We start from the raw sequence: 22,582 nt of genomic DNA on the forward strand, positions 1-22,582 counted from the left end.
TTTTTTGGAAAGATTGAGTAACCTTTGCGTACTCAAAACGTTGGGCTTAATGAATCGTTTAGATTGCCGGGCTGTTGAGATATTATTCCAATTGGATTGTACCTTGCTTTTTTCCCAGTTCTTTAATTCCATTTTCAGATTAGAAGATGATAGACCAATAAACGGTTCGGGACCAATAAATTGCTGGGATGAGCCAAGCTTTGCTAATTGATCAGCTTTTTAAATTCCTTCAATGCCGCAATGACCAGGAATCCAATATAGATTTACCTTGTTACGACAGGACAATTTCTGAAGTTGATTATAGCATTCCCGCACTAGCTTTGAAGTGTAAATCATCGACTTAAGGGCATTCAATGCTGCTTGACTGTCCGAAAAAATGCATATGTTTGCATTCCTATAATTTCTTTTTAAACATATTTCTACACATTCTAGAATCGCAAATATCTCTGCTTGGAATACTGTTGGCCATTTACCCATTGCTACAGAACAGTTAATTCCAAGACCTGTTATTCCTACCCCCTATCCTGTTTTGAGCCATCCGTGTAGAATGTTATAGACACAGGACGAATCAACGGTCCTCCAGCCTACCAGTGTTGATTTAAATACATTAAATAGATGGTTGAATTCATGTGTTTCTGCCATAAAATCTGCATTCTTTAATATTAGTGGACTTAATTGAACCTCTTTCAAAATGCGCATATGATTTTTAAGATCTTCTTCAAAGAGCTCTTTTGTTCGTCTGAGTCTGAGAGCATTCTTCATTGCATCAAGTTGAATGAACTGATGTGCCTAACATTCCCACAATCCTAACATTACCACAATCTACGACCGACTCAACAAAAAGTTATTCAAATGAAGTGACGGCTCTGAAAGCAGACAACAATGTGTTCCAAACTGGATCACGCATACACCCTTTCCGAAATTCATGGTTTATTGTTAACTGCGCTTTATGCTCTCGGAACCTACAGATGGTGGTTTATTCTGTTGTGGGAGAGCTTACCCATTAAATTCTGCTCATTAAGCAAAACCGATCCCTTCAGGGTTATCGAGCATCTCACAAACACAACACTCCACGACAAAATATGATTGAGTTTTCACTTGGTATGTAATGAACAACAGAGATACGCGATAATTTATATACTTTCAGCGACTGATGGTTAATTTTAAATATACCGTTCCGATTCAAATTTCGGACGATTCAAATTTCGGACACTTTCATTTTTAATTAAATATTACATCCAGTTAGAAACAAAGTAATAATGTTAGATGATCGTGGAGGGCACTAGTCAAAAAAATTTAAAATTTACAAGACATGTGGATCATATTCGACCGAGATAATCAACTTTTAAAAGTGTCCGAAATTCGAGTTTAAGTGTCCGAAATTTGAATCGGCACGGTATTAACGGTACTGCCTACGGCGACTACGGCATTTGTCTAGGATATAATACCTTTGCCCGGCACCTCCACGATTTTAGAACTTGATACTTTGGTTATGGTTATGGCAAATAAATTTTGAATTCATGCATGAAAAGATGTACATACATTTCAAAACTCCGTCGTTAAGAAGCTCATCAAAAGCAGCTGTTGGCCCGAGGATTAGCTACCAACAAAGACATCTGTACACCCTAGATGACATGGGATCGAAACTAGCAATTATGCATATAAATGTCTTTGATCGAAAATTAAAGAAATTTAACGAAATGGTTGGTCGAGGAAGGTCTTTTGGGATGATGATGCGACACTTAGCGTGGATAACACACAGGTTCGTATTCTTTTGGTAGCGGCGGGGATTTGGTGCACGATACTGAGACACCATGATGATGACGAGCAACTGTGCCGGAACAGTTTCGGCACAAACGAAGTGACAGACGACTTTTTCCGACGAAATTAATTAAAATAATGTGGTTCTCTGTCATAGAATTTTAGTCCACCTTCCGCCCTCACCACCAGGTTCGCTAGTATTTTTGTAATTAATTAATTCAAGTTGGTTTTGTGTACAATGATTTGGCAACTTGAGTTCTCACTCGCGTTGACGGGGTGCTGTTTTCTCACTCATCGAGGGAAATTTTGATTAGAATGAGAAAGTAAGGAACAGTCAGCGCGGGAACCGTGTGCGTTACTATAGGTGTGGCAGAAGGGATGTAGTCGACTCTTTCGTCCTCACGGTGTTCTTACTCACGGTCCAACGTTACTTCACACTAGATTATGCATAAGAACGTCGTGATAGTGAAAGAGCTGACTTGTTTCCTTCTGCCTCACCAATCACATTGAGAAACCGATCAACTTCAACTTGCTGAAACGACATGTCTACCGACTCGATTAAAACTAAAAAACCAAAAAAATGATTAATGAGTGTGCTACGCTCAATCAAACCGTCAAAATGGAACATTAATACCCTTTCCAACAAGATAACAACATCAAAAACACATTAAAATTTACCGAAGATATTAAAAAAATAGTGAAAAGTATGACCACACCTAGCTCGGAGAATTAAACATATAACTTTCAGCCATTTTGAAAATGTTCGACATAGTCGGGAAAGTCTAGACATTTCTATGTAGATGATCATATTTTCACACTTTTTGGAATGGATTTCCCAGAAAACATCAAAAGATAATTTTTGCAAGTGTTAGGGTTAAATATCCCATTTCTGTTATACTAAGTGCAACCCTCTCTTAAACTCTCTTTTACGAAAACATTAGCAAATTGTTGAGATATTCTTAAAAATCTAACACTACTTCTGAACGCTAAACTCGGCCTACGGGCTGTAATTCGGCCTAACGCATTGAAATTCAATGGCGCTGCCTAGCGCTGCACTTTGGCCTATCGAAAGAAGAAAAATTGATTTCACCGTAGCGCTTCTTTTGTATTTGAGAATAGCGGGTATAAACATTTATATCACACATACTTATTTACTTCTTTCAATAGCCTTTGAAGTAAAGTACCGTACCAAGCGCATTATTGACTCAAGGTTTCCCCGGTGCCATGAATAACTTTCGCAGCGATCGAATAAATTTCCCCATAAGGCATCAAATACCGTTCCCCACAAAGACCTGCTTATGACCCAATGCTGATTCATGAGATCCTCCCTTTATGCCAGAAGGGAAGCGATGACGAAGAAGCTGTGTGATCAACCTAACATACATAATTCGCATCGATGCAAAGAAGTAACCACTTCATTCGAGCAGTTAAAATGACGTTTACTACCACTCAAACTTTGAAATAAAATATTATTTTGCGATTTTTTCTTCTAGAACCTCGAGAAAAGTAGCCAACATTTGTGCGTTTCATAAAAAAAATATAAATTAGTTGGTCCAGTTTTGTGAAATCGCTGGTAGAAAGTTACGCCAAAACTGCTTGACAAAGTGGTCAATTGTCGCTTGGATAGGCCTATTTTACGGGATCCGGAAAAGGCGTTACCAAATTCGATTAAAATGAGTTGCTAAAGTGCCACGCCACCACGCGCCGTCATCAGGATGATTTCAGTATCATCAACTGGAGCGACATGAACACATTTAGCTGCTGGATGGCCCTGATGGATTACATCACAGTAGCATTCGAATAGAACTACGCGACGGAAAGAACAGTTTTTCGAATAAAATAAATAATAGTATAGAAGAAAACAGCAAACAAACCAATAGAAGTTTAAATCAAAAAAATTAAAAGCAAACTACCTATTTTTCTTTTGAAATAATCATCGATGTCTTCTCGGTCGCGGATGATGGTGGCTTTGGTTTGAAATCTGTAGCAAACAATTGCCGCCAACAAGTGCAAGTCATTGACAGCTCAACATCATTTACTTGTAAGCAAATGTTATCCCGATGTGTTCACCCCTAATCATTTTGGCCTATGGCCTTTCATTATACAAAAAAGTGCAGATAACAACGAAAGCAACATAATGCCATGCCCTTTCAATTTTCGTTAGAGAAAAGGAGATACCAGGCGGTACCTCAATAGCCTCAACTACTTTAAGGTTCAATTTACTTTGACGCTTGTTGGAAAATTTCAAAAGCTGTTTTTTTCCGACGCATTACTTCAGATTGCAAAAAGCTCGCACTATTCGATTCCTTTTGATATTTACACAAAATGACGCGAGTTTTTTGCAATCTAAAATAATGCGTCGAAAAAAACTACTTTTGAGTTTTTAAAAAATGCATCAAAGTAAATTGAACCTTAAGCTAGTACGTATGAGTAGATAGTGTTGCCGTGAGGTACACTCGTAATTTTAAAATGTAAGTGCGTCAAATCGAAAAACACCTTGTTGTCTAAGAAAATGTATGGGAAATTGTTATGCTTCCAATTTTCGTTAAATTTCTTAGCTGTTGCTGGATAAATTCCCCGTCGAATGGCATATTGCATGACATATTTCGCATTAATGCATCTAAGATATACGCGTTTGAAAACACCCCCTGTTTTCGTTACATTTTGTTTTAACTCTATTTGTTACAAATTCAAAATAAATTACATTTCATTTTAACCTAGGTGCTCCAGTTACGGCAGTAACGTACCAGCCTTAATTGTTATGATATATATCTAAGTGTTTTTACATTGTTCATGTCTTTGCAATTCAGTATTTTAAACAGGTTTTTTAACCTGCATGTCAGTATAACAATTGACATATTAAAACTAAAAACTAAAACTAAATCTTATCTAAGTATAAAGGGAATTAATCGTTGCAATTGAGGATTGCAACGATTTTTGCCTGAAATTATTAATTATTTTGTTGGACATTTGTTCTAAAGTCTCAACATTCGAAATTCTATGTACCTCGGTAGTACTGAACCAGGGAGGCAACTTCAAAATCATTTTCAGAACTTTGTTCTGAATCCTTTGAAGTGGTTTTTTCCTGGTAGTGCAACAACAAGACCATATTGGCACAGCGTAAAGCATGGCCGGTCTAAACACTTGTTTAAATATTAGAAGTTTATTCGTCAGGCAAAGTTTGGATTTCCTGTTTATAAGAGGATACAAACATTTTATATATTTGTTACATTTGGCTTGAATGCCCTCAATGTGATCTTTAAAGTTAATTTTTGGTCAAGTATTAATCCAAGATATTTCACTTGGTTTGACCAGGAAATTGGAACTCCGTTCATAGTGACTATGTGACTACTACTAGGTTTCAAAAAGGAAGCTCTAGGCTTATGTGGAAATATTATAAGTTGAGTTTTGGAGGCGTTGGGAGAAATCTTCCATTTTTGTAAATAAGAAGAGAAAATATCTAAACTTTTCTGCAGTCTGCTGCAAATAACACGAAGACTTCTTCCTTTAGCGGAAATGCCTGTGTCATCAGCGAACAAAGATTTGTGGCAATCCTGAGGCAAATCAGGGAGGTCTGAAGTGAAAATGTTATACAATATAGGCCCAAGAATGCTACCCTGATAAACTCCTGCTCTAACAGGTAGTCTATTGGATTTGGAATTTTGATAATTTACCAGCAGAGTTCTGTCAGTTAAATAATTTTGCAGCTCTTGCTTCAACTATAGAAGTAGTCAGAGATTCAAGAGCATAATTAATTTCATCTTTGGTTTGCAAAGGAATGTTTGGATCTAAGTTATATTTCATAAATGTTCGATATTGCTCCCAATCAGCCCTATGGTAATTGAAAGTAGAGCTGTTGGGATTACAAATTATTTCTTGGGATATTTCAAAAGTTACTGGAAGGTGATCAGAACCGAAGTCAGCATGGGTAACCAATTGGCTACAAAGTTGACATGAATCAGTTAAGACCAAATCAATAGTGGAGGGATTTCTTGCAGAAGAAAAGCATGTTGGGCTGTTTGGATATTGAATAGTGTAATAACCTGCAGAACAATCATCAAACAGAATATTACCATTGGAATTGCTTTGAGCATTATTCCATGAGCGGTGTTTTGCATTAAAATCACCAATAATGAAGAATTTAGACCTATGACGGGTAAGTTTCTGAAGGTCACCCTTGAGAAAATTCTTTTGCTGGCCTACGCATTGGAATGGCAAATAGGCAGCTATAAACGTAAGTTGTCCAAATTTTGTTTCAACAGAAACTCCCAAAGTTTCAAAAACTTTGGTTTCAAATGAAGAAAGAATTTTATGTTTGATTCGTCTATGAACAATGATGGCAACGCCACCACAGGGTCCATCAAGACGATCATGTCTATAAATTAAATAATTTGAGTCCTTCTTAACCTTATGGTCAGGTTTAAGGAACGTTTCAGTTATAACGGCAATATGCACGTTATGAACTCTCAAAAAGTTAAATAGCTCGTCTTCATTATCTTTAAGAGATCGCGCATTCCAATTTACAATATTTAATGCTTTAAAATCCATTACTGAATTTTAAATTCATGACAATATTATTTGCTAATTTTACTCCAGTTTGAATAGCATCAAACATGGAGTTAGATTTAAGCATATCAGAAATCATGTCAATTAATGATTTCTGTAAAAATTCCATTTTATTTAGGGGCAGTAATGCTTCCTAAGTCAAAATTGTCAAAATTTCCGTTACTTTGGTTAGTATTTTGAATTCTACCCGATGCAATAGCAGCATAGGTAGCTCCATTAGCTCGCTGAACATTGTTAGCAGCGAGGGGAGTAGGTACAGATGAAAAATTTGAAGCAGGGGTGATATTTGTACCTACGGGTACGAATGTAGAACTTGTTCCTCGCTGACCGTTGTTAACAGCAGATGAATTTGTACCTGGTCGGAAACGTAGAGCGTTTCCTACCTGACGGTTAGAACGAGATTGTAGGATCGCTTTGCGAGTCTTACATTCCCAAAAATTGGATTTGTGGTTTTCACCACAATTTGAACATTTAAATTTCTTAGGATCTTCCTTCACAGGACAGTCGTCCTTTGCGTGAGAGGAATCACCACAATTCATGCATTTAGCTGGCATGTAGCAATTTTTAGTTCCGTGACCCCATCCCTGGCACTTACGGCACTGAGTGAGGTTTTGGAAATTTCCTCCAGTCTTCCTGAAGTGTTACCACTTCACTCGGACATGGAGCATAAGGCTAGCTTTTTCTAAGGCCTTAAGGTTGTTTAGTTCACTAGACTTGAAGTGAACTAAATAAAAATCATTCGAAATCCCGTTGCGCGAATCGCCAGGACGGGATTTCATTTTCATTTTGATTACTTGGAGTGGCACAACTCCAAGTAATTTTGCCAGTTCATCTTTCATCATCACCACTGGGCAGTCCTTTCATGACAACCTTGAACACACGTTCAGTTTTGGTGTCGTAAGTAAAAAATTTGTGCTTCTTCTCAGTAAGATACTTGAGAAGACATTTAAATCCGTCCAAGGTTTCAGCCAATACACGGCATTCACCCCGACGTCCAATTTGTAGAGAAAACTTAACTTTCACGAAGTTCAAAAGTTCCATGCGAAGAGCATGGAAATCGGAAGTGGTTATCACAATAGGGGGAATCTTTTCCTTCTTGGCATTAAGCCGGGAAAGTTTACTAGAATTTTTCTTGGATGATGGATCATTCTCATCATCCGTGAGCAAATCAAATTGATTACTAAAATTGATTTCATCAGAAGAGGGATCAAGAGTTTGCCCCTTTCTTTTGCGTTTAGGCGCCATGGCGGCAGTAAATTTTTATCCAAATCGACTTCCAAGCAGATTACTATAAGAATCTGAAGGATCGAAGAGGAATTTTCCAAATCGATATCCAAGAAGGATTACCTCGGGTAGGGTCCAAACAAGGATCGAAGAGGAATAAGAGTTGAACAAGGTAGAAAATTTTTACAGGTTGAGCACTGAAAAGTGCTGTTTAAATTTGTTGTAGCTTTAGGTAGTAGTAACACTTCCTTCAGCAAAAAGCAAATAGATCCGCACGGCAAGAGAGCACGATGCGGACTGATTTTTTTCGTTACATTATTTTCGATTTCATAATGTGACCCCCAGTATATTAAAGAAAGACGTATGTAGTCCTACGTCAAAAATTACAAGATCCATAACGGTCGATTTTTTGCAAAAATGTAAATGATTGCTCATAACACACAATTACGCAAAAAGTTATGCGAATCGGAGAAGGTCGAGTTTTTCCGATGCGTCATTGGGCGTTGAATGGATAACAAGTCATGTTAAGAGACTAATTTTACAACATGCAGTTTAGTGCAAATAAAGCATTGAATTTTAATTTTCTTCCACCAAGGCTCCTGCATTTGAAATGGAGCCAACATCCAAATTTATGTATGTGTGATTTAATTGGCAAAAATCGTCATCTAAGCGCACCTGGGTAAGATATCGTATGGGTAAGATATCAATATGTGGGCTATTAGTACTAGACACGGAAGAAGTCAGCACATGGCATGTAGACGATTTATAAGGTACTGGAGTTAAATGTAATTTAAAAACTTTTCTCATTTTCTTTTCAATCAATCAGGATTCCACTGGTGGTCTGGTTTCAGCAAAAATCACTTCCCTCAATCATCTTATCAAGTAGCAACAATTAAAACAAACAACATGTTATACTTACTGCCTTCATCGGTGTTGTACAGTGGCAAATAGGTGTCGTTCAACGGCCCGGACAATTGGAGGAAGTTTTTGATGATTGCCGCAAATGTTCGACCCTGAAAATTAGCAGAAACAACAAACGAAGCGCATAAATAAATAAATAAATAAATAATAATCCGGTGATTTATTGGGCGTCATATAGAGGAAAAACATTTAAATTCATTCAAGTAGGTAGCCATCGAACGGTATAATTAATTACCACGGAGTGTTGTGGCTTTTTTTTTTGCTTCTTCGCGATAAAGTCACATTTAGAATCCTGAATGCGATAGAATCAGATTGGAGTAGGAAACAACTCACGACCTTAAACCCTGGCCACATCTGCACACGTTTGTAAATTCCGAAGGTCGTAACGTGATCGCGACTTCCACCAGCAAGTTCAGTGTGCCATAATGCTCTCTAAATAGGCATCGGTAATTGTTCGCGCAGGTGACTGGGCTCAGCCTAAATATATTTATATACCTACCTAACTACTATACAACTATAATAGCGGAAAACTGAAACAGACGTCTGTTAATATAGCTCTCGGTAGAGGACCGACAACAGCGTGACACACAGACAGGTGTGGCGTTTGGTTATTGATGCTTGATTATTATTTAATCAGTTCTAAACGGAGGTTAATCTGAACCGAACGGTTTTACAGTCACTTTAGCCGTCGTATGTCATTTGGAATGGCATTTTTTTTCCGTCAGCGATGAACTTTTACGCTTTTGCCGATATTGACACCAACTGGGATACATGCTGCAAAGGAGAAGGTTAAAGCTAGGAGGAGAAAGGTTCGCAACGGAAATCCAATATTCAGCATTTCTAAGCCAATTAAGCATTCAACTACTTGTGGTGACAGGTAACGGTATTCTATCCAGTGGTTATATCATGCTTTAACAATCGTTATTGATTTTATTTATTAGCTCATTGCGCTCTGTTGGGAACAATTCAGAATATTTTAAGGCAATTTTTTAATAATGCCGGAGGAATTAACGACCGTTCAAGAAATGCACTTCTTCTTAGAAGGGCCTCGAAATATCTCTGATTTTATGGAAAAAATGTCGGTACACGATGTTTTACTCATTATAAGGTTTTCAACGACGTCCAATTAACCTGTAGCTCACTTAATCTTCGTTACAGAAAATATACTTAGTTGAAAAATAAGGTAACATAATACTTCAAGATCTTGAAGTTCTAAACTACATGACAGGCACGTAACATCTTACACGACTTACAACAGCACTAGAACCCATTAATACATCCCTCGCGATGAGGATTTGACTGGTATACTAAATATACAGAATCTTCATTCACTTCAATGCAGTCAGGTTCGTAGCTGCGGTTGGTGGAAGCATGTCTCGTAATTACTCATCTGTCCAAATAGTCGCCATGGCCGCAAGGATTTCCTATAGCTCGTGCGAACCCAAGTGTATCAAGTTCAAGTGCAACGTCAGAAATACTTACTCGGTTAGTTGCACTTGCCACTTGATATCGATGATGTTCGGATTCAGCCACCACTTCTAATGGTGTACTGAACCCGCATTCGCATTGATTGGTGGCCCTACTCGCTAGCCATCATACCCCACCGACCAGACTAACATGCACGCTAATCGTTGTTGGCGGCGGCGACCGATGATGTATGTATATTTGTTTGCATGCTGCCGCCGCCGCCGTCGTCGTCATCATCGAGTAGTTTTTAAATAATTGTGCGGCTTATTTATGTGCGAAAAAAAAACCCTACACCTAGCTACGCGTAGATTTACGCTGATTTTATGACTCTCTAGACCGGTTGGCGGCAAGTTCATTCATAAGAAGTGGCAGTAGTAGAGTAGTCCAGTAGCATGTAGTCTATAGTAGACTTGCACACAGCAAACGATGTTATCCAATGGAATGACGGCTTCTTGATAGTCATGCGTGTAAATTGTCGTGGAGTGATCATTTACTGTGAGCTTGGCTGGTAGTTGATATAGTGTTAGGACCACCGATGGGCAGAATGGGTGATAATTTATTCAGTATATTTAGCGCAGGCTTTTGTAAATAATTGTATCCCACTTGATTGGGGCATGCTAATTTACTTGTCACACATTAACGTAAAATATGTGTCTAGGATAATCGAATGTGATAGATTGCTTGGAAAATATATCATATTATCTGTATGATCCAAACTTGCACTGTCGATCTCATTTTTCAACCCAACAAATGTAAATGATCTTGGTTCGAATCGTTGAAAAATGATCGTGGTTCGAACTAGTTTAAAAACAAACTGACAAACCATTCAGCATTTGTGTTCGAACCTGACGTTTGTTTTTTCCGTGGAGTTTTTTTTATCTATAATCGGTTGCTGATCCAAAACCAGGCCCAGGCGACAATTTCTAGCTCCTCATTCTAGGTCCCTATTATTTGCCGCTGAGAAGCTGTTCCGAAGCCAAGTAGAACCTTCACGAGGCGTCCCATCATTAGTTCCATCATTAGTTCCATCATTCGTTGAGTCGCGTCGCAGCATTGAACCTGACTATTGGCCACGAAAAGGCTTGCCAATGCAAATCGAAGGAAGACATTCCGCGCAACTACCATAAACCGGACTAGTTCATGTTGATCTTCGTCAAACTTCGTCTACAATTTGAACTTATACATCAACAAATGTAAGGCTCTCTTCAGGTTCAATTGGCTAAACTTGGTGAGTTCGTTCCATTTTGTAAATTTTTATCTTTTCAAACCAGTAACGTTGGGAGATCATCTTTTTGTGGTGCGTTACTGGTATAAGATCTACCACCAAACCCTAGTCGTGACAACTCAGGATTTTCCAGTAATCAAAGGATCACATTTTAGTCCTTGTTTCTTTTTATGACTTGATAATAGTGAAAAGACTCGGGTAGTGACCACCGCGCCGTTATGCATTTCTATATTGTATATTTCAATTCAAAAATATTGTTTATGTTCATAGATTTCACATAATCGTTTTCCCTTTGTCCTTCTCCTTTTCCTTTCCCTCTTCTCTTTTCAGAAAGCGAGTAATGGTGCTATAGCCATAGGTCATAAAAGGCTAGGACAAGAGTTAGTGCTCATGCCCCAACCTTTAGAAGAAAATGGAGCATCACCTAACCTTTCTAGTTTCGATGCTTCCAACGACCAACCAATCATATAATTACCAAAATCGGAACGTTCGGTACGAGATGTCCACGTTTCATCCATCCGATTTAAACAGGCCCGATGTTTTCTGAATCATCTTGCCCCTTTAATGCAGCACAGTAGACCTGGCCGTTTTGATGTGTGACGCATGTGAAACATATATCAAATAGACAAGAAAAATGATGTATTTATATTTTTCATTTTCCAGGATGCTTTCAAGAACTGGCTGTGTTGGTGTTGGATTAGATTAGATTAGACATTCAGAAATTTAGAATCAAAATATTACTAAACTAAGCTTTTTTTTAAGCCAAGAAACGTGGATACTGGCGGCAATTCGTGGACGGATTATCGCGCGAAACGTCGATGAATACGCTTTGGAATGCGGCGCGAAGGATGCGTAACCGGTCTTCAAACAACGAGAGCGAGGAGTACTCGGATAGTTGGATTCTCAAGTTCGCACGAAAAGTATGTCCTGATTCTGTGCCGGCACAGATGATTCCTCGCGAAACGACAAATTCGGGAGATGAGATCAGCCAGCCTTTTTCAATGCTGGAACTCTCACTCGTGCTCCTTTCGTGTGGCAATTCGGCTCCGGGGGCTGATAGAATCAAGTTCAACTTGTTGAAGAACCTCCCAGACTTCGTTTAGAGGCGCATGTTGAACTTGTTTTGTCAGTTCCTGGAACTCAATATTGTTCCGGATGATTGGAGGCAAGTGAGAGTTATAGCCATTAAAAAGCCTGGAAAACCCGCGTCAGATCGTAACTCGTATCGTCCCATCGCAATGTTATCGTGCATTCGAAAATTGTTGGAGAAAATGATCCTGTTTCGCTTGGACAAATGGGTTGAGACGAACCACCTACTCTCAGATACTCAATTTGGTTTCCGTAGGGGCAAGGGAACGAACGACTGTCTCGCGTTGCTTTCCACAGAAATTCAGTTGGCTTTTGCTAAAAAAGAGCAAATGGCTTCTGTATTCTTGGATATCAAGGGGGCTTTTGATTCAGTATCGGTTAAAGTCCTTTCAGACAAACTCCACGCTTGTGGCCTTTCTCCATTAATTAATAACTTTTTGTACAATTTGCTGTCAGAGAAACATATGAGCTTTTCTCATGGAAACTCTACAGATTCACGATTTAACTACATGGGTCTCCCCCTTTTGTACAATTTCTACGTCAGAGAAATTGACAATTGTCTAAGTGACAACTGCACGTTGAGACAACTTGCAGATGACGGAGTAGTGTCTATGACAGGGCCCAGAGAGGCCGACCTGCAAGGACCCCTACAGGATACCTTAGACAATTTGTCTACTTGGGCTATCCAGCTAGGTATCGAATTCTCCACGGAGAAAACTGAGTTGGTCGTTTTTTCTAAGAAGCATAGCCCAGCACAACCGAAGCTTCAACTTTTGGGTAAGCCGATCACTCATTCCATGTCTTTCAAATATCTTGGGGTCTGGTTCGATTCAAAATGCACCTGGAGATCCCACATTGAGTATCTGAAACGGAAATGCCAACAAAGGATCAATTTTCTCCGTACAACTACCGGAACGTGGTGGTTAGCCCATTCGCAAGATCTTCTAACGTTGTACCGGATAACGATTTTATCGGTTTTAGAGCACGGTAGTTTTTGCTTCCAGTCGGCGGCTAAAACGCACATCATCAAACTGGAACGGATCCACTATCGCTGTCTTCGTATCGCGTTAGGATGCATGCACTCGACTCATACGATGAGTCTCGAAGTGTTAGCGGGCATGTTGCCACACTCTGATCGGTTTTCGGAGTTATCCCTCCGGCTCCTCATCCGTTGTGAAATTATGAACCCACTGGTGATTGCAAACTTTGAGAAGCTTCTTGAGCTAAATCATCAAACTCGTTTTATGTCATTGTACTACGTGTACATAACACAGGATGTCAGCCCTTCCCAGCATAATCCCTATCGTGTTTGTTTCTCCGACTTCGGCAATTCTGTTCATTTTGATTTATCCATGACGCAAGAGATTCGCGGAATCCCAGAGCATCATCGTTCCATGATTGCTCCATCAATTTTCGCTGCAAAGTTTGGCCAAGTTGATTCCGCAAGGTCGTTCTTCACAGATGGATCACTAATAGAGGCGTCCGCTGGTTTTGGTATTTATAACGAATTTCATAGCGGCTCTCGAATGCTTCATGCACCTTGTTCCGTATATGTTGCTGAACTGGCGGCAATACATCGCCTCACTTGCACCAGATCATTATTTTATTTTTACGGATAGTCTCAGTTCTGTCGAGGCTATTCGCTCCATGAGGCCGGTAAAGCACTCCTCGTATTTTCTCATGAAAATACGAGAGCTTCTAAGTGCTTTATCTTTAAGATCTTTTGCCATCACCTTTGCATGGGTTCCATCTCATTGCTCGATTGCGGGCAATGAGAAAGCGGATTCGCTTGCAAAGGTGGGCGCTATTGGCAAATCAAAGTTGGCACTCGTGGAGAATAGAAGAACTATGAAAGTGATGATGGTTTCAAAATTTTGCACGGGGAAGTATACGAGTGCAATCTTATAATGCTTTTATTTTGAAAATGGAGCATTTTATTTAAATCTGGTTACTGCTACAGTGGTAGAAAAGCGGAAGTCTATCCCCCCTATTCTGCGAGTCACGTGACTCTCTCTCACCGGTGAGGTGACAATAGTCACCTCGTGTGAGGTGACTCTCCATTTGATTTGCATGGAGAGTCACCTCACACGAGGTGACAATTGTCACCTCACCGGTGAGAGAGAGTCACGTGACTCGCAGAATAAGGGGGTATGTTTACACCTAAAAATCTGAAAAGAAATTAAGTTTTCTGTATTATATGTCTATTGAGTAGTCCTGAAGTTTTCTACTAACGTAGCACTTACCAGATTTAAATAAAATGCTCCATTCACAAAATAAAAGCATTTTAAGATTGCACTCGTATACTTCCCCGTGGAAAATTTTGAAACCATCATCACTTTCATAGTTCTTCTATTCTCCACGCGTGCCAACTTTGATTTGCCTATGGAAGGCGATATTTACGATCGACAAATCGCCTACGACGAATTTTTCTTCATTTATCGTCAACAGTCACTCGCCAGCTGGCAAAATAAATGGAGTGAAGGGAGTTTGGGACGATGGTTGTATTCAATTATCCCTAAGGTGTCGAAGTGTCCTTGGTTCAAAGGTTTGGAGGTGGGTCGAGACTTCATTCGTGTGATGTCTCGCCTCATGTCCAATCACTATTCACTAAGCGCTCACTTGTTCCGTGTTGGGCTGGGGGACAGTAATCTCTGTGAATGTGGACAAGGTTACCAGGACGCAGATCACATTATTTGGTCATGTGCTGAGCACCGTGGAGTCAGATCCGAGTTGTACGATTCCCTTCGGGCTCGAGGTAGACAACCTAATGTTCCAGTTCTGGATATTTTGGCTAGACGCGATCTGGAGTTTATGCAACTCATATATGTTTTCTTGAAGAATATTAACCATAGATTGTAAGTTTGATTAACCTTGTGTTTAGTTTGTGTTTTGTATGTGTGTGTGTATTTTTTTTTTGTAGATTTGTTTCTGTAATAATTGTATAATTACAGAGTTGATATAACGTCGATAGGATAAAGTATTTGTTTTAGAAATAGTGAAATTTTTGAATCATAAATCATATTCCAAATCTCCTTTTCCCTCTCCCGATCCAAACAATTGTCATCCACTAACCTCGAGAAGACCGCGAGTAATCGGTTCCAATCCTTTAATTTTAGATTTAAGACATTTATAATGTATAAAGAAAATGATAACTTGGCTCTGTAAAGTTTATTCGATTGAGCCTTTACAAATAAAGTAATTAACAAAAAAAAAACTAAGCTTTGGACACTTCCCGTCACACCCCCTTTATTTTTTTAGAATAGTAATTGCTGCAACAAGTTGAGTTAATTACATTGAAAACAGCTGTGAATTTGATTTTGATTGTCCCTATCCAAGCTGTTCATTTAAACCGTCTGCAAGTATTTTAATCACCAAAATAAAGCTGGGACCAATGCTCGGGCACCGAAGCGTACATATTATTTTATTACTGCAAAATTTTATAAATAGAAAAAAATCCCTGAATGTGTGTATTTTTTTTTAAATACGATTGTTGTTTTTTGATCTTGGATCGAACCACAAATGAACGTGGTTCGTACTATCAGCTTCGTCGAATCACCGCTAGGGTCGCTACCGTCGCTACACTTTGTTTACGTTCTGATTACCTCCTTCCAGCAAAAGTCGCATCAAAGTTTCCACGGAAAAATTGCTTGAAACACATCAAAGGACATGAAAACGGGTCAGAATTTCGCATGAAGTCGACGAAGAGATGACCAAAGTAAGCTTCAACAAGAATGGTAGATTGATATTTATTTTTATAAACAATTAATCTTGTCCTCTTCCCACCGTAGGTGCTTAAAATGAGATCCATAAAATATTCCCCCGAAACACTGCAAAAGGCTCTAGAAGAAGTGAGAAGGGGCTCATTGTCAGCGAATGCGGCCCACAAAAAGTATCACATCCCGAAATCGACTTTAAGCGACAAACTGAATGCAAGCGACTTGGAAAAGATGCCGTTTTAAAGTGCCTCGCATGAGCAGCAGCTGGCCGATTGGATTCTTCTGTGTCCCAACACCACAAAGGAGATACTTGAAGTAGCTTCCGAACTTGCATCCCTTCAAGGCAGCACTTTCAAAAGAGGAATACCATCGACAGGATGACTGAACAAGTTTTTACGGAGACATCCTGAAATCTCAAAGCGGATACCAGAAGCACTTGGAAGAGCATTCACGGGGTTGACCGCTGACCGACATGAACGATATTTTGAGTACGTTTATAACCACTTCGAGAAAGGACAAATGTACCTCCTGGATCGGTCAGCTTCATGGTGGAATGTGGACGAAACCAACTACGTTATGAATCTAGTGCCAAAGAAAGTGTACGCACGAAAAGGGGCGAATGTTGTTTACAACGTTGAGCGTGGCAAGCCGAAAGAAAACATCACTTGTACCTATGCTGTTGCTGCAGATGGGAGTTACATTCCGCCACTGATCACATTTAAAGATTCGTTCAGTGATCTTATTGCGGCTGCAACTGCTTCTGGGTCTGTTGGTGCCAACTTTGGATTTAACCATACGCAATCCGGTTGGATGAAAGGAGACGCTTTTTATTTCTTTGTCACGAAGCATTTGAACCTTTGTTGGATTGAAATAGGAATTCAGCGTCCAATTGTACTCGTCGTGGATGGGTACTCTGGTCACCATTCGTTGAACTGTATAGGTGGTGCTACGAGAATGACGTGAAGCTAGTGGTGCTGTATCCCAATTCAACGCACATTCTCCAAGTACTAGATGTTGCTGTGTTTGGCCCGCTGAAAGCAAAATACACCGAGCTGTACCAGAAGTGGAAATGTGACAATACAGAGAAAATGTTCAATGAAGTTGAATTTGTGAAGCTGCTTAAACAGGCAAATGATGCTGTCATTCAAAAAGAAACCATCGTCAATGGTCTTCAACCATTTGACTTCAAGAACATGGATAGATCTCGTTAAACAAAAAACATCTTGCAGCACCCCTGAATCATCATTGGAAACTGGGAGATTTGAGAATGGCTTGGACGAATTTGAAGCTTTTCCTCAACTAGCCGAAGACATCCAGCAGACTGATCCGAACAACAACCTACACGAGATCAGCAATTGCTCTGTTATGAATTTGTCAGGGTTCAAGGAGCCAATCTGTGTCACCGACAGATCGCTTTGTGATCGGAAATCTATCGAGCCAATCACCGAAATTAATGGAAGATCAACGTCCGAAGAAGAACCATCGACAAGCTTTGATTATCAGCTGTTATCTGTAGAAAGTGACCAACGATGTGTTGTGAGTTGTTTTCGATAGCCTTGATGATATTGAGCTGTCAACTGCTAAGCGCTCAATTTACAGTGTAATAGTCACCTTTCGTGTCGCTAGTGGCGCTAGTGTCAGGGAAAATCGTGTCTTGGGGATAATAGAAGAGTGGACCATATTGTTAATTTATAATATCTGATAGTACGCAATACCTTCTATTCCAAAACACCGAGGGCACGTTGATCATCCTCCAGCTTAATCCAGGTCTCTTTACCGTACATGGCTACCGGTTCAATCAGCGTGTTGTAGATAGTCAACTTCGTGCGGCGGAAAAACTTTATTGGACCAGAGCGTTCTTCGTCGTTCAAACTAAGCACGGTTCCCTGCTACAATGCGTCTTTGTATTTATATGTTGGTGCAATTAATTACGGTCACTGGTGACCCAAATACGAATTTTAACATTCTCTTCTCTAGAGCCTCCTCTTCCTCTCGTATTTCGTCTTCAATCTAATGTACGTGTCCACCATCGCAATGTATCGTCTTTAAGTTCCGTGCCATGATATCGATGTCATCAGCGTTGGCTTCGCTGGACGTGCTTCCTAATCGATGTTAAGCAGACACGAAAGCCCAGTTTAAGATTCGAAGGCACTCGGTGGTTCCCGATACGCACATCACTGGATCCATCATCGCCTTGACCGATTACATCAGTTTATCCGGAAATCTGAATTTGTACATGATCTGCCATAGCTGGTCTCGTTCGTATGCTGATTTGAAATTAATAAATAAATTGAGGGCACATTGTATTCCGGTATTTCAGTTATAAAACATACCAATTCGGGGAAACAATGAAGCCCAGCTTGAATCCAAATAATTACCCGCCCCTAAAGAATGTGGCACGAGTGGTGGATATCTTTGCGGGAGAAGAAAGTGCTTCCACGGAAGACTGGGAAGTTCAACTGGTCTGAACACTACCTGTCGTCCTACCTGAGGATTCCTGTCGCCGATGACGATTTTCATGCACCACTGAGGGCAGCTGTCGTATACACTGTACCGAAACATCATCCTCTGATACAATGAAACCTCAGACCATTCAAATCGAAACATCGAAATCGCTTCTCCAACTGATAGCTGCAACCGGATTACTGTTGTTTTGTGATCAGATGATGCTCCCTCAAATACAGGATGAACATTGAATAGCCATGAAACTTTCTCCCCCACGAAACAGACAATCTTCGGTTTCCACGCTTTACCAATGTTCGTACCACCTCTGATAGCGATGACTATGTTTCCACCTCGATTTTTAGCTCAGATCAGCAAATGACGTGCGATAGAATTATTTACATCATCGTTTTGGATTATTTGCGTTATGGGACTGAGCCAATACCATATGCATTTGAATTTGGGATGGCCATCATTCTACAGGGAGCATTAGGTATTTCAACTGAAATCCCTTCGCTTATCGTATCAATGTTCATCCTGTATTGGAGAGGAGCATCATCTAAATACAATACAACCGTCATTCGGATGCAGCTATTATTTGAAAAAGCGATTTCGATGTTTCGGTTTTAATTGTCTGAGGTTTCAATCGAACAGATGATGATGTTTTGGTAGAGTGTAGGGTCACGCATCAGTGGACAGTGCACGTTGATGATGCTTTGGATGTAGAACGGCTTTTGATTGAAGGTCCCCAGCACGATGGAGGTGCCAAAGCTCTGGTAGAAGGCTGCCGTTCGATGCCCGCTTATATCTTCTTGATATATCCGTAACCAAGGCCAACAAGTAAAAACAAGCTGTTGTTAAGAGCTACTATTTATTACGTCTATCTTGGTTGGTGGTCGGATAAAGAATCAATCTCTAACTTATGACAGTCAGGCAAGGCCTACTACATCTCCCCCTTTTAGAAAATGTCATAGGAAGAGAGCCATCTTGGAATTCTTGATTCTCGTACAGAACGTCGAATAAAGTCTCCAACTGCTTCAGATGACACGGGCTTTTGTGCGGACTGAAGTTCTCCATCTTGAGCAGCAGGTTCATGATCGATTGTCGAAAAAGGATTTTCGTCAGACGTACTTGCCACTTGACCATCAGCTTCGAGTGATACGGAACCAACAGGAATAGGGACATCGTGATTGAATGGCACTACTGGATCCAACGGTACAGCTTCATCTTGAATTTCAATAAGCAGGATTTCCCATGGTAGTCGCGTCGCTTGCTCTGGATCATCAGAAGTGTGACGAGGGCGCATTTGGTTTACATGCGACCTCACCAGCTTCGGTCTCCCGTTCATGTCCAGTGCAACGATATAGTTGACGGAACCTTTCCGTTCGATGACTCGACCAGGAATCCAGGACTTGGCGTTTCTGCGATGACATTAGCCGGGATAGAAAATCTGCATAGCCAAAATTCGTCGATGAAACGTGTTGGATGTCGAAATCGTACAGCAGAAGTGTCAAGGCCCAGCGCTGCAAACGGTTTGCTGTGTAAACAGGCATACCTTTCTTTGAGCCGAAAACCTTGAGTAGCGGTTGATGATCGGTTTGCAGGAGGAAGTGTCGTCCATACAGCATTTTGTGGAAACGGGTGACAGCGAATATCAGGGCCAATGCTTCCTTCTTCACTTGTCCGTAGTTCATCTCTGCTGGGGTCAGTGAGCGCGAGGCGTGCGCAATTGCCTTCACTTCACCGGTCGGGAATCGATGCATGATGACAGCGCCAAGGCCGTACTTCGATGCATCTGCTGCAACAACGATTTCCTTGGACGGGTCGTAGTGTGTAAGCAGCAGGTCGGAAATTAGAATGGCCTTGAGCTGCTCGAAAAACTTCTGGAAATCCTTGGTCCAGTTCCAGCGTGCATCTTTCTTGAGGAGGCTGTCCAGAGGAGCCCTGAGTTGCTTCATCTGCTTACCATAGTAGTTGACAGCACCGAGGTAGGAACGGAGTTGCTGGACATCCTTCGGAGACTGCATCTTGGAAATGGCTTCTGTTTTTGAAGGGTCAGGCCGAATACCGTCCTTATCCACGATGTGTCCGAGAAACTTGATCTGGGAGAGTGCGAAACGACATTTTTCGAGGCGTAGGTGAAAGCCATACTCACGGATCTGCTCGAGAACAGCGTAGAGACTGCGATCGTGTTCCTGCTTGGTGCGACCAGCGATGAGGATGTCGTCCAAATACGGCTTGACTCCAGGGATGCCGGCCACCATGCTGTCGATGATGCGCTGGAAAGCGCTGGGTGCCGACTTGACTCCGGGGGGTAGTCGGTTATACTGGAACAGTCCACGATGCGTGTTGACCGTGAGTAGCTTTCGCGATTCCTCCTCGACCTCGACCTGTAGGTAAGCGTCAGACAAATCGAGATGAGTGAAGTAACGTGCTCCAGCTAGTTCCGCAAAGAGGTCGTCAGGATGAGGCAGTGGATGATGGTCACATTCTAGCGCGTTGTTCAGCCCCGTCGAATAATCGCCACATACACGGACTGATACATTGTCCGACTTGCGTACGACGACTATTGGTGCTGCCCAGTCCGAGAATTGAACTGGAGAAATTATACCGTTTTGCTGGAGCCTCTCAAGTTCTGCGTCCACCTTGGCGAGTGCAGCGTACGCTACTGGTCGTTTCGGGCAATATGCAGGACGTGCGTCAGTCTTGAGGTACAACTTCAATTCAAGGTTGCAAAGACTCATTTCAGCTAAAATATTGTTTTTCGGAATAATAAAACCAAAAGATGGTATGATGGCATGTTTTACTTGTAACTTACAAGAAGATGTTACAAAGTATGCGTTGGAAACATAAAACCTGTAAATTTTGCTTTCTATGAGTCTCAATCAGCGATTTACTGATCGCTGAGTGAGTGAGTGAGTGAGTGAGTGAGTTTGTGAAAAATCGCTGATTGTGACTCTCATGAAGTGAAATAAACAGGTTTAATATGTCAAACACATTCTTTGCAACCTCTTCATGTATCCTACCAATTCAAAATTTGATCATGGCATCTATTTATTTCATAATTTAGAAAAACATTGTTTTAGTTGAAATGAGTCTTTGCAACCTTGCTTCAATTGCGCTTTTGTGCATCTACCCAGCGTGCTTCGAAAAACTTCCGGAAACTGTTGCTTGAGTTGATTGGTGAACTGATCAGACCGTTGGTGTACGACGTTGACCAAGCTGCTTATCGGCACAGACCACAAATCGAACAGATCCATAGTCTCGATTCCTAGAACGTTGAGTTCAGCGCTGCTTGAGATGAAAATGCGACCAGTATTGGTAACATTCTTGATGGTGATCTCGGTCTGGAACTCAGCGAGAAGGTTGAGATTGCCACCAGAAGCTGTAACTGCAGATTCTTCCGTCGGTTGAGTGGGTGGCTGTCCGATGCTGATCCATGTTTCTTCTGAGATTATGGTGATGTCGGACGCCGAGTCGTGTTGAAGTTTGACTGCTACACCATTGAGCTCGACCGGGATGAACTTCCGCTTGCTTCCGATGTTGCGAACCGTGTAGATGCTTTTTGTCTTCACGTTCTCTTTGGATTTGGCCTGTTTGAACGGTTTCGACGGCGCATTCTTGTTGCTGTTGCAATAACCTTCCTTGTGTCCTTGTTGCTTGCATCTGGAACAGGTGTGCGAAGCGAACGGACACTCACGAACATAGTGCTGGTCGCCACACTTCCAACATGGCGTTTTCGGCACTTTTTGGTTCTTTTTTGAGGCAGGATTATTCTGGTTGCGAGAAACAATGTTGACGTTGCGTGCTTCTTTGTTCTCCACCATCAATGTGTCCTGCTTGAGATTGGCCACGCGATGGCATTCTTCCACGACGTTCTCCAGGGTTACCTTGCTGGTGGTTTCTTGGTTTCTCCCAATTCGTTGACTGCGGTTTCGTCGGCTTCCAATTTCGAGATCAACCTAGCTCGTATGCCCGCATCCCGATGTGAAGTCATCCGCGTCACTTTTTGCATACTGGAGGCACTGGTAACGGGAATGAAAAACCGACTTGTGTCGACCGAAGAGTTTCTTCAGTTTCGTGACGGTTTCGTCCAGAGTGAAGTCCCGGGGATGCTTGGGAAGAATGGTGTTGACGTACTTCTCGTGCAGAGGCGTGCTTAACTTGCGAA

At 41.0% G+C, this 22,582-nt stretch overlaps 1 protein-coding gene across 2 annotated transcripts in view; it reads right to left on the bottom strand.

The window, feature by feature from the left end:
- tan (C45 family peptidase tan) overlaps positions 1–22,582 on the bottom strand; it is a 58,905-nt gene that overhangs the window by 6,641 nt on the left and 29,682 nt on the right. For both annotated transcript variants that reach the window (XM_065234384.1, XM_065234383.1), the window contains exon 3: positions 8,471–8,564. In XM_065234384.1, coding sequence (XP_065090456.1) covers positions 8,471–8,564 — 94 coding nt within the window. The remainder of the gene's footprint in view (positions 1–8,470; positions 8,565–22,582) is intronic.

This window comes from Ochlerotatus camptorhynchus, unplaced genomic scaffold (genome assembly GCF_037179485.1).
Source record: "Ochlerotatus camptorhynchus isolate MF236.1 unplaced genomic scaffold, CSIRO-AGI_Acam_v1.1 ptg000433l, whole genome shotgun sequence".
Taxonomy (NCBI): domain Eukaryota; kingdom Metazoa; phylum Arthropoda; class Insecta; order Diptera; family Culicidae; genus Ochlerotatus; species Ochlerotatus camptorhynchus.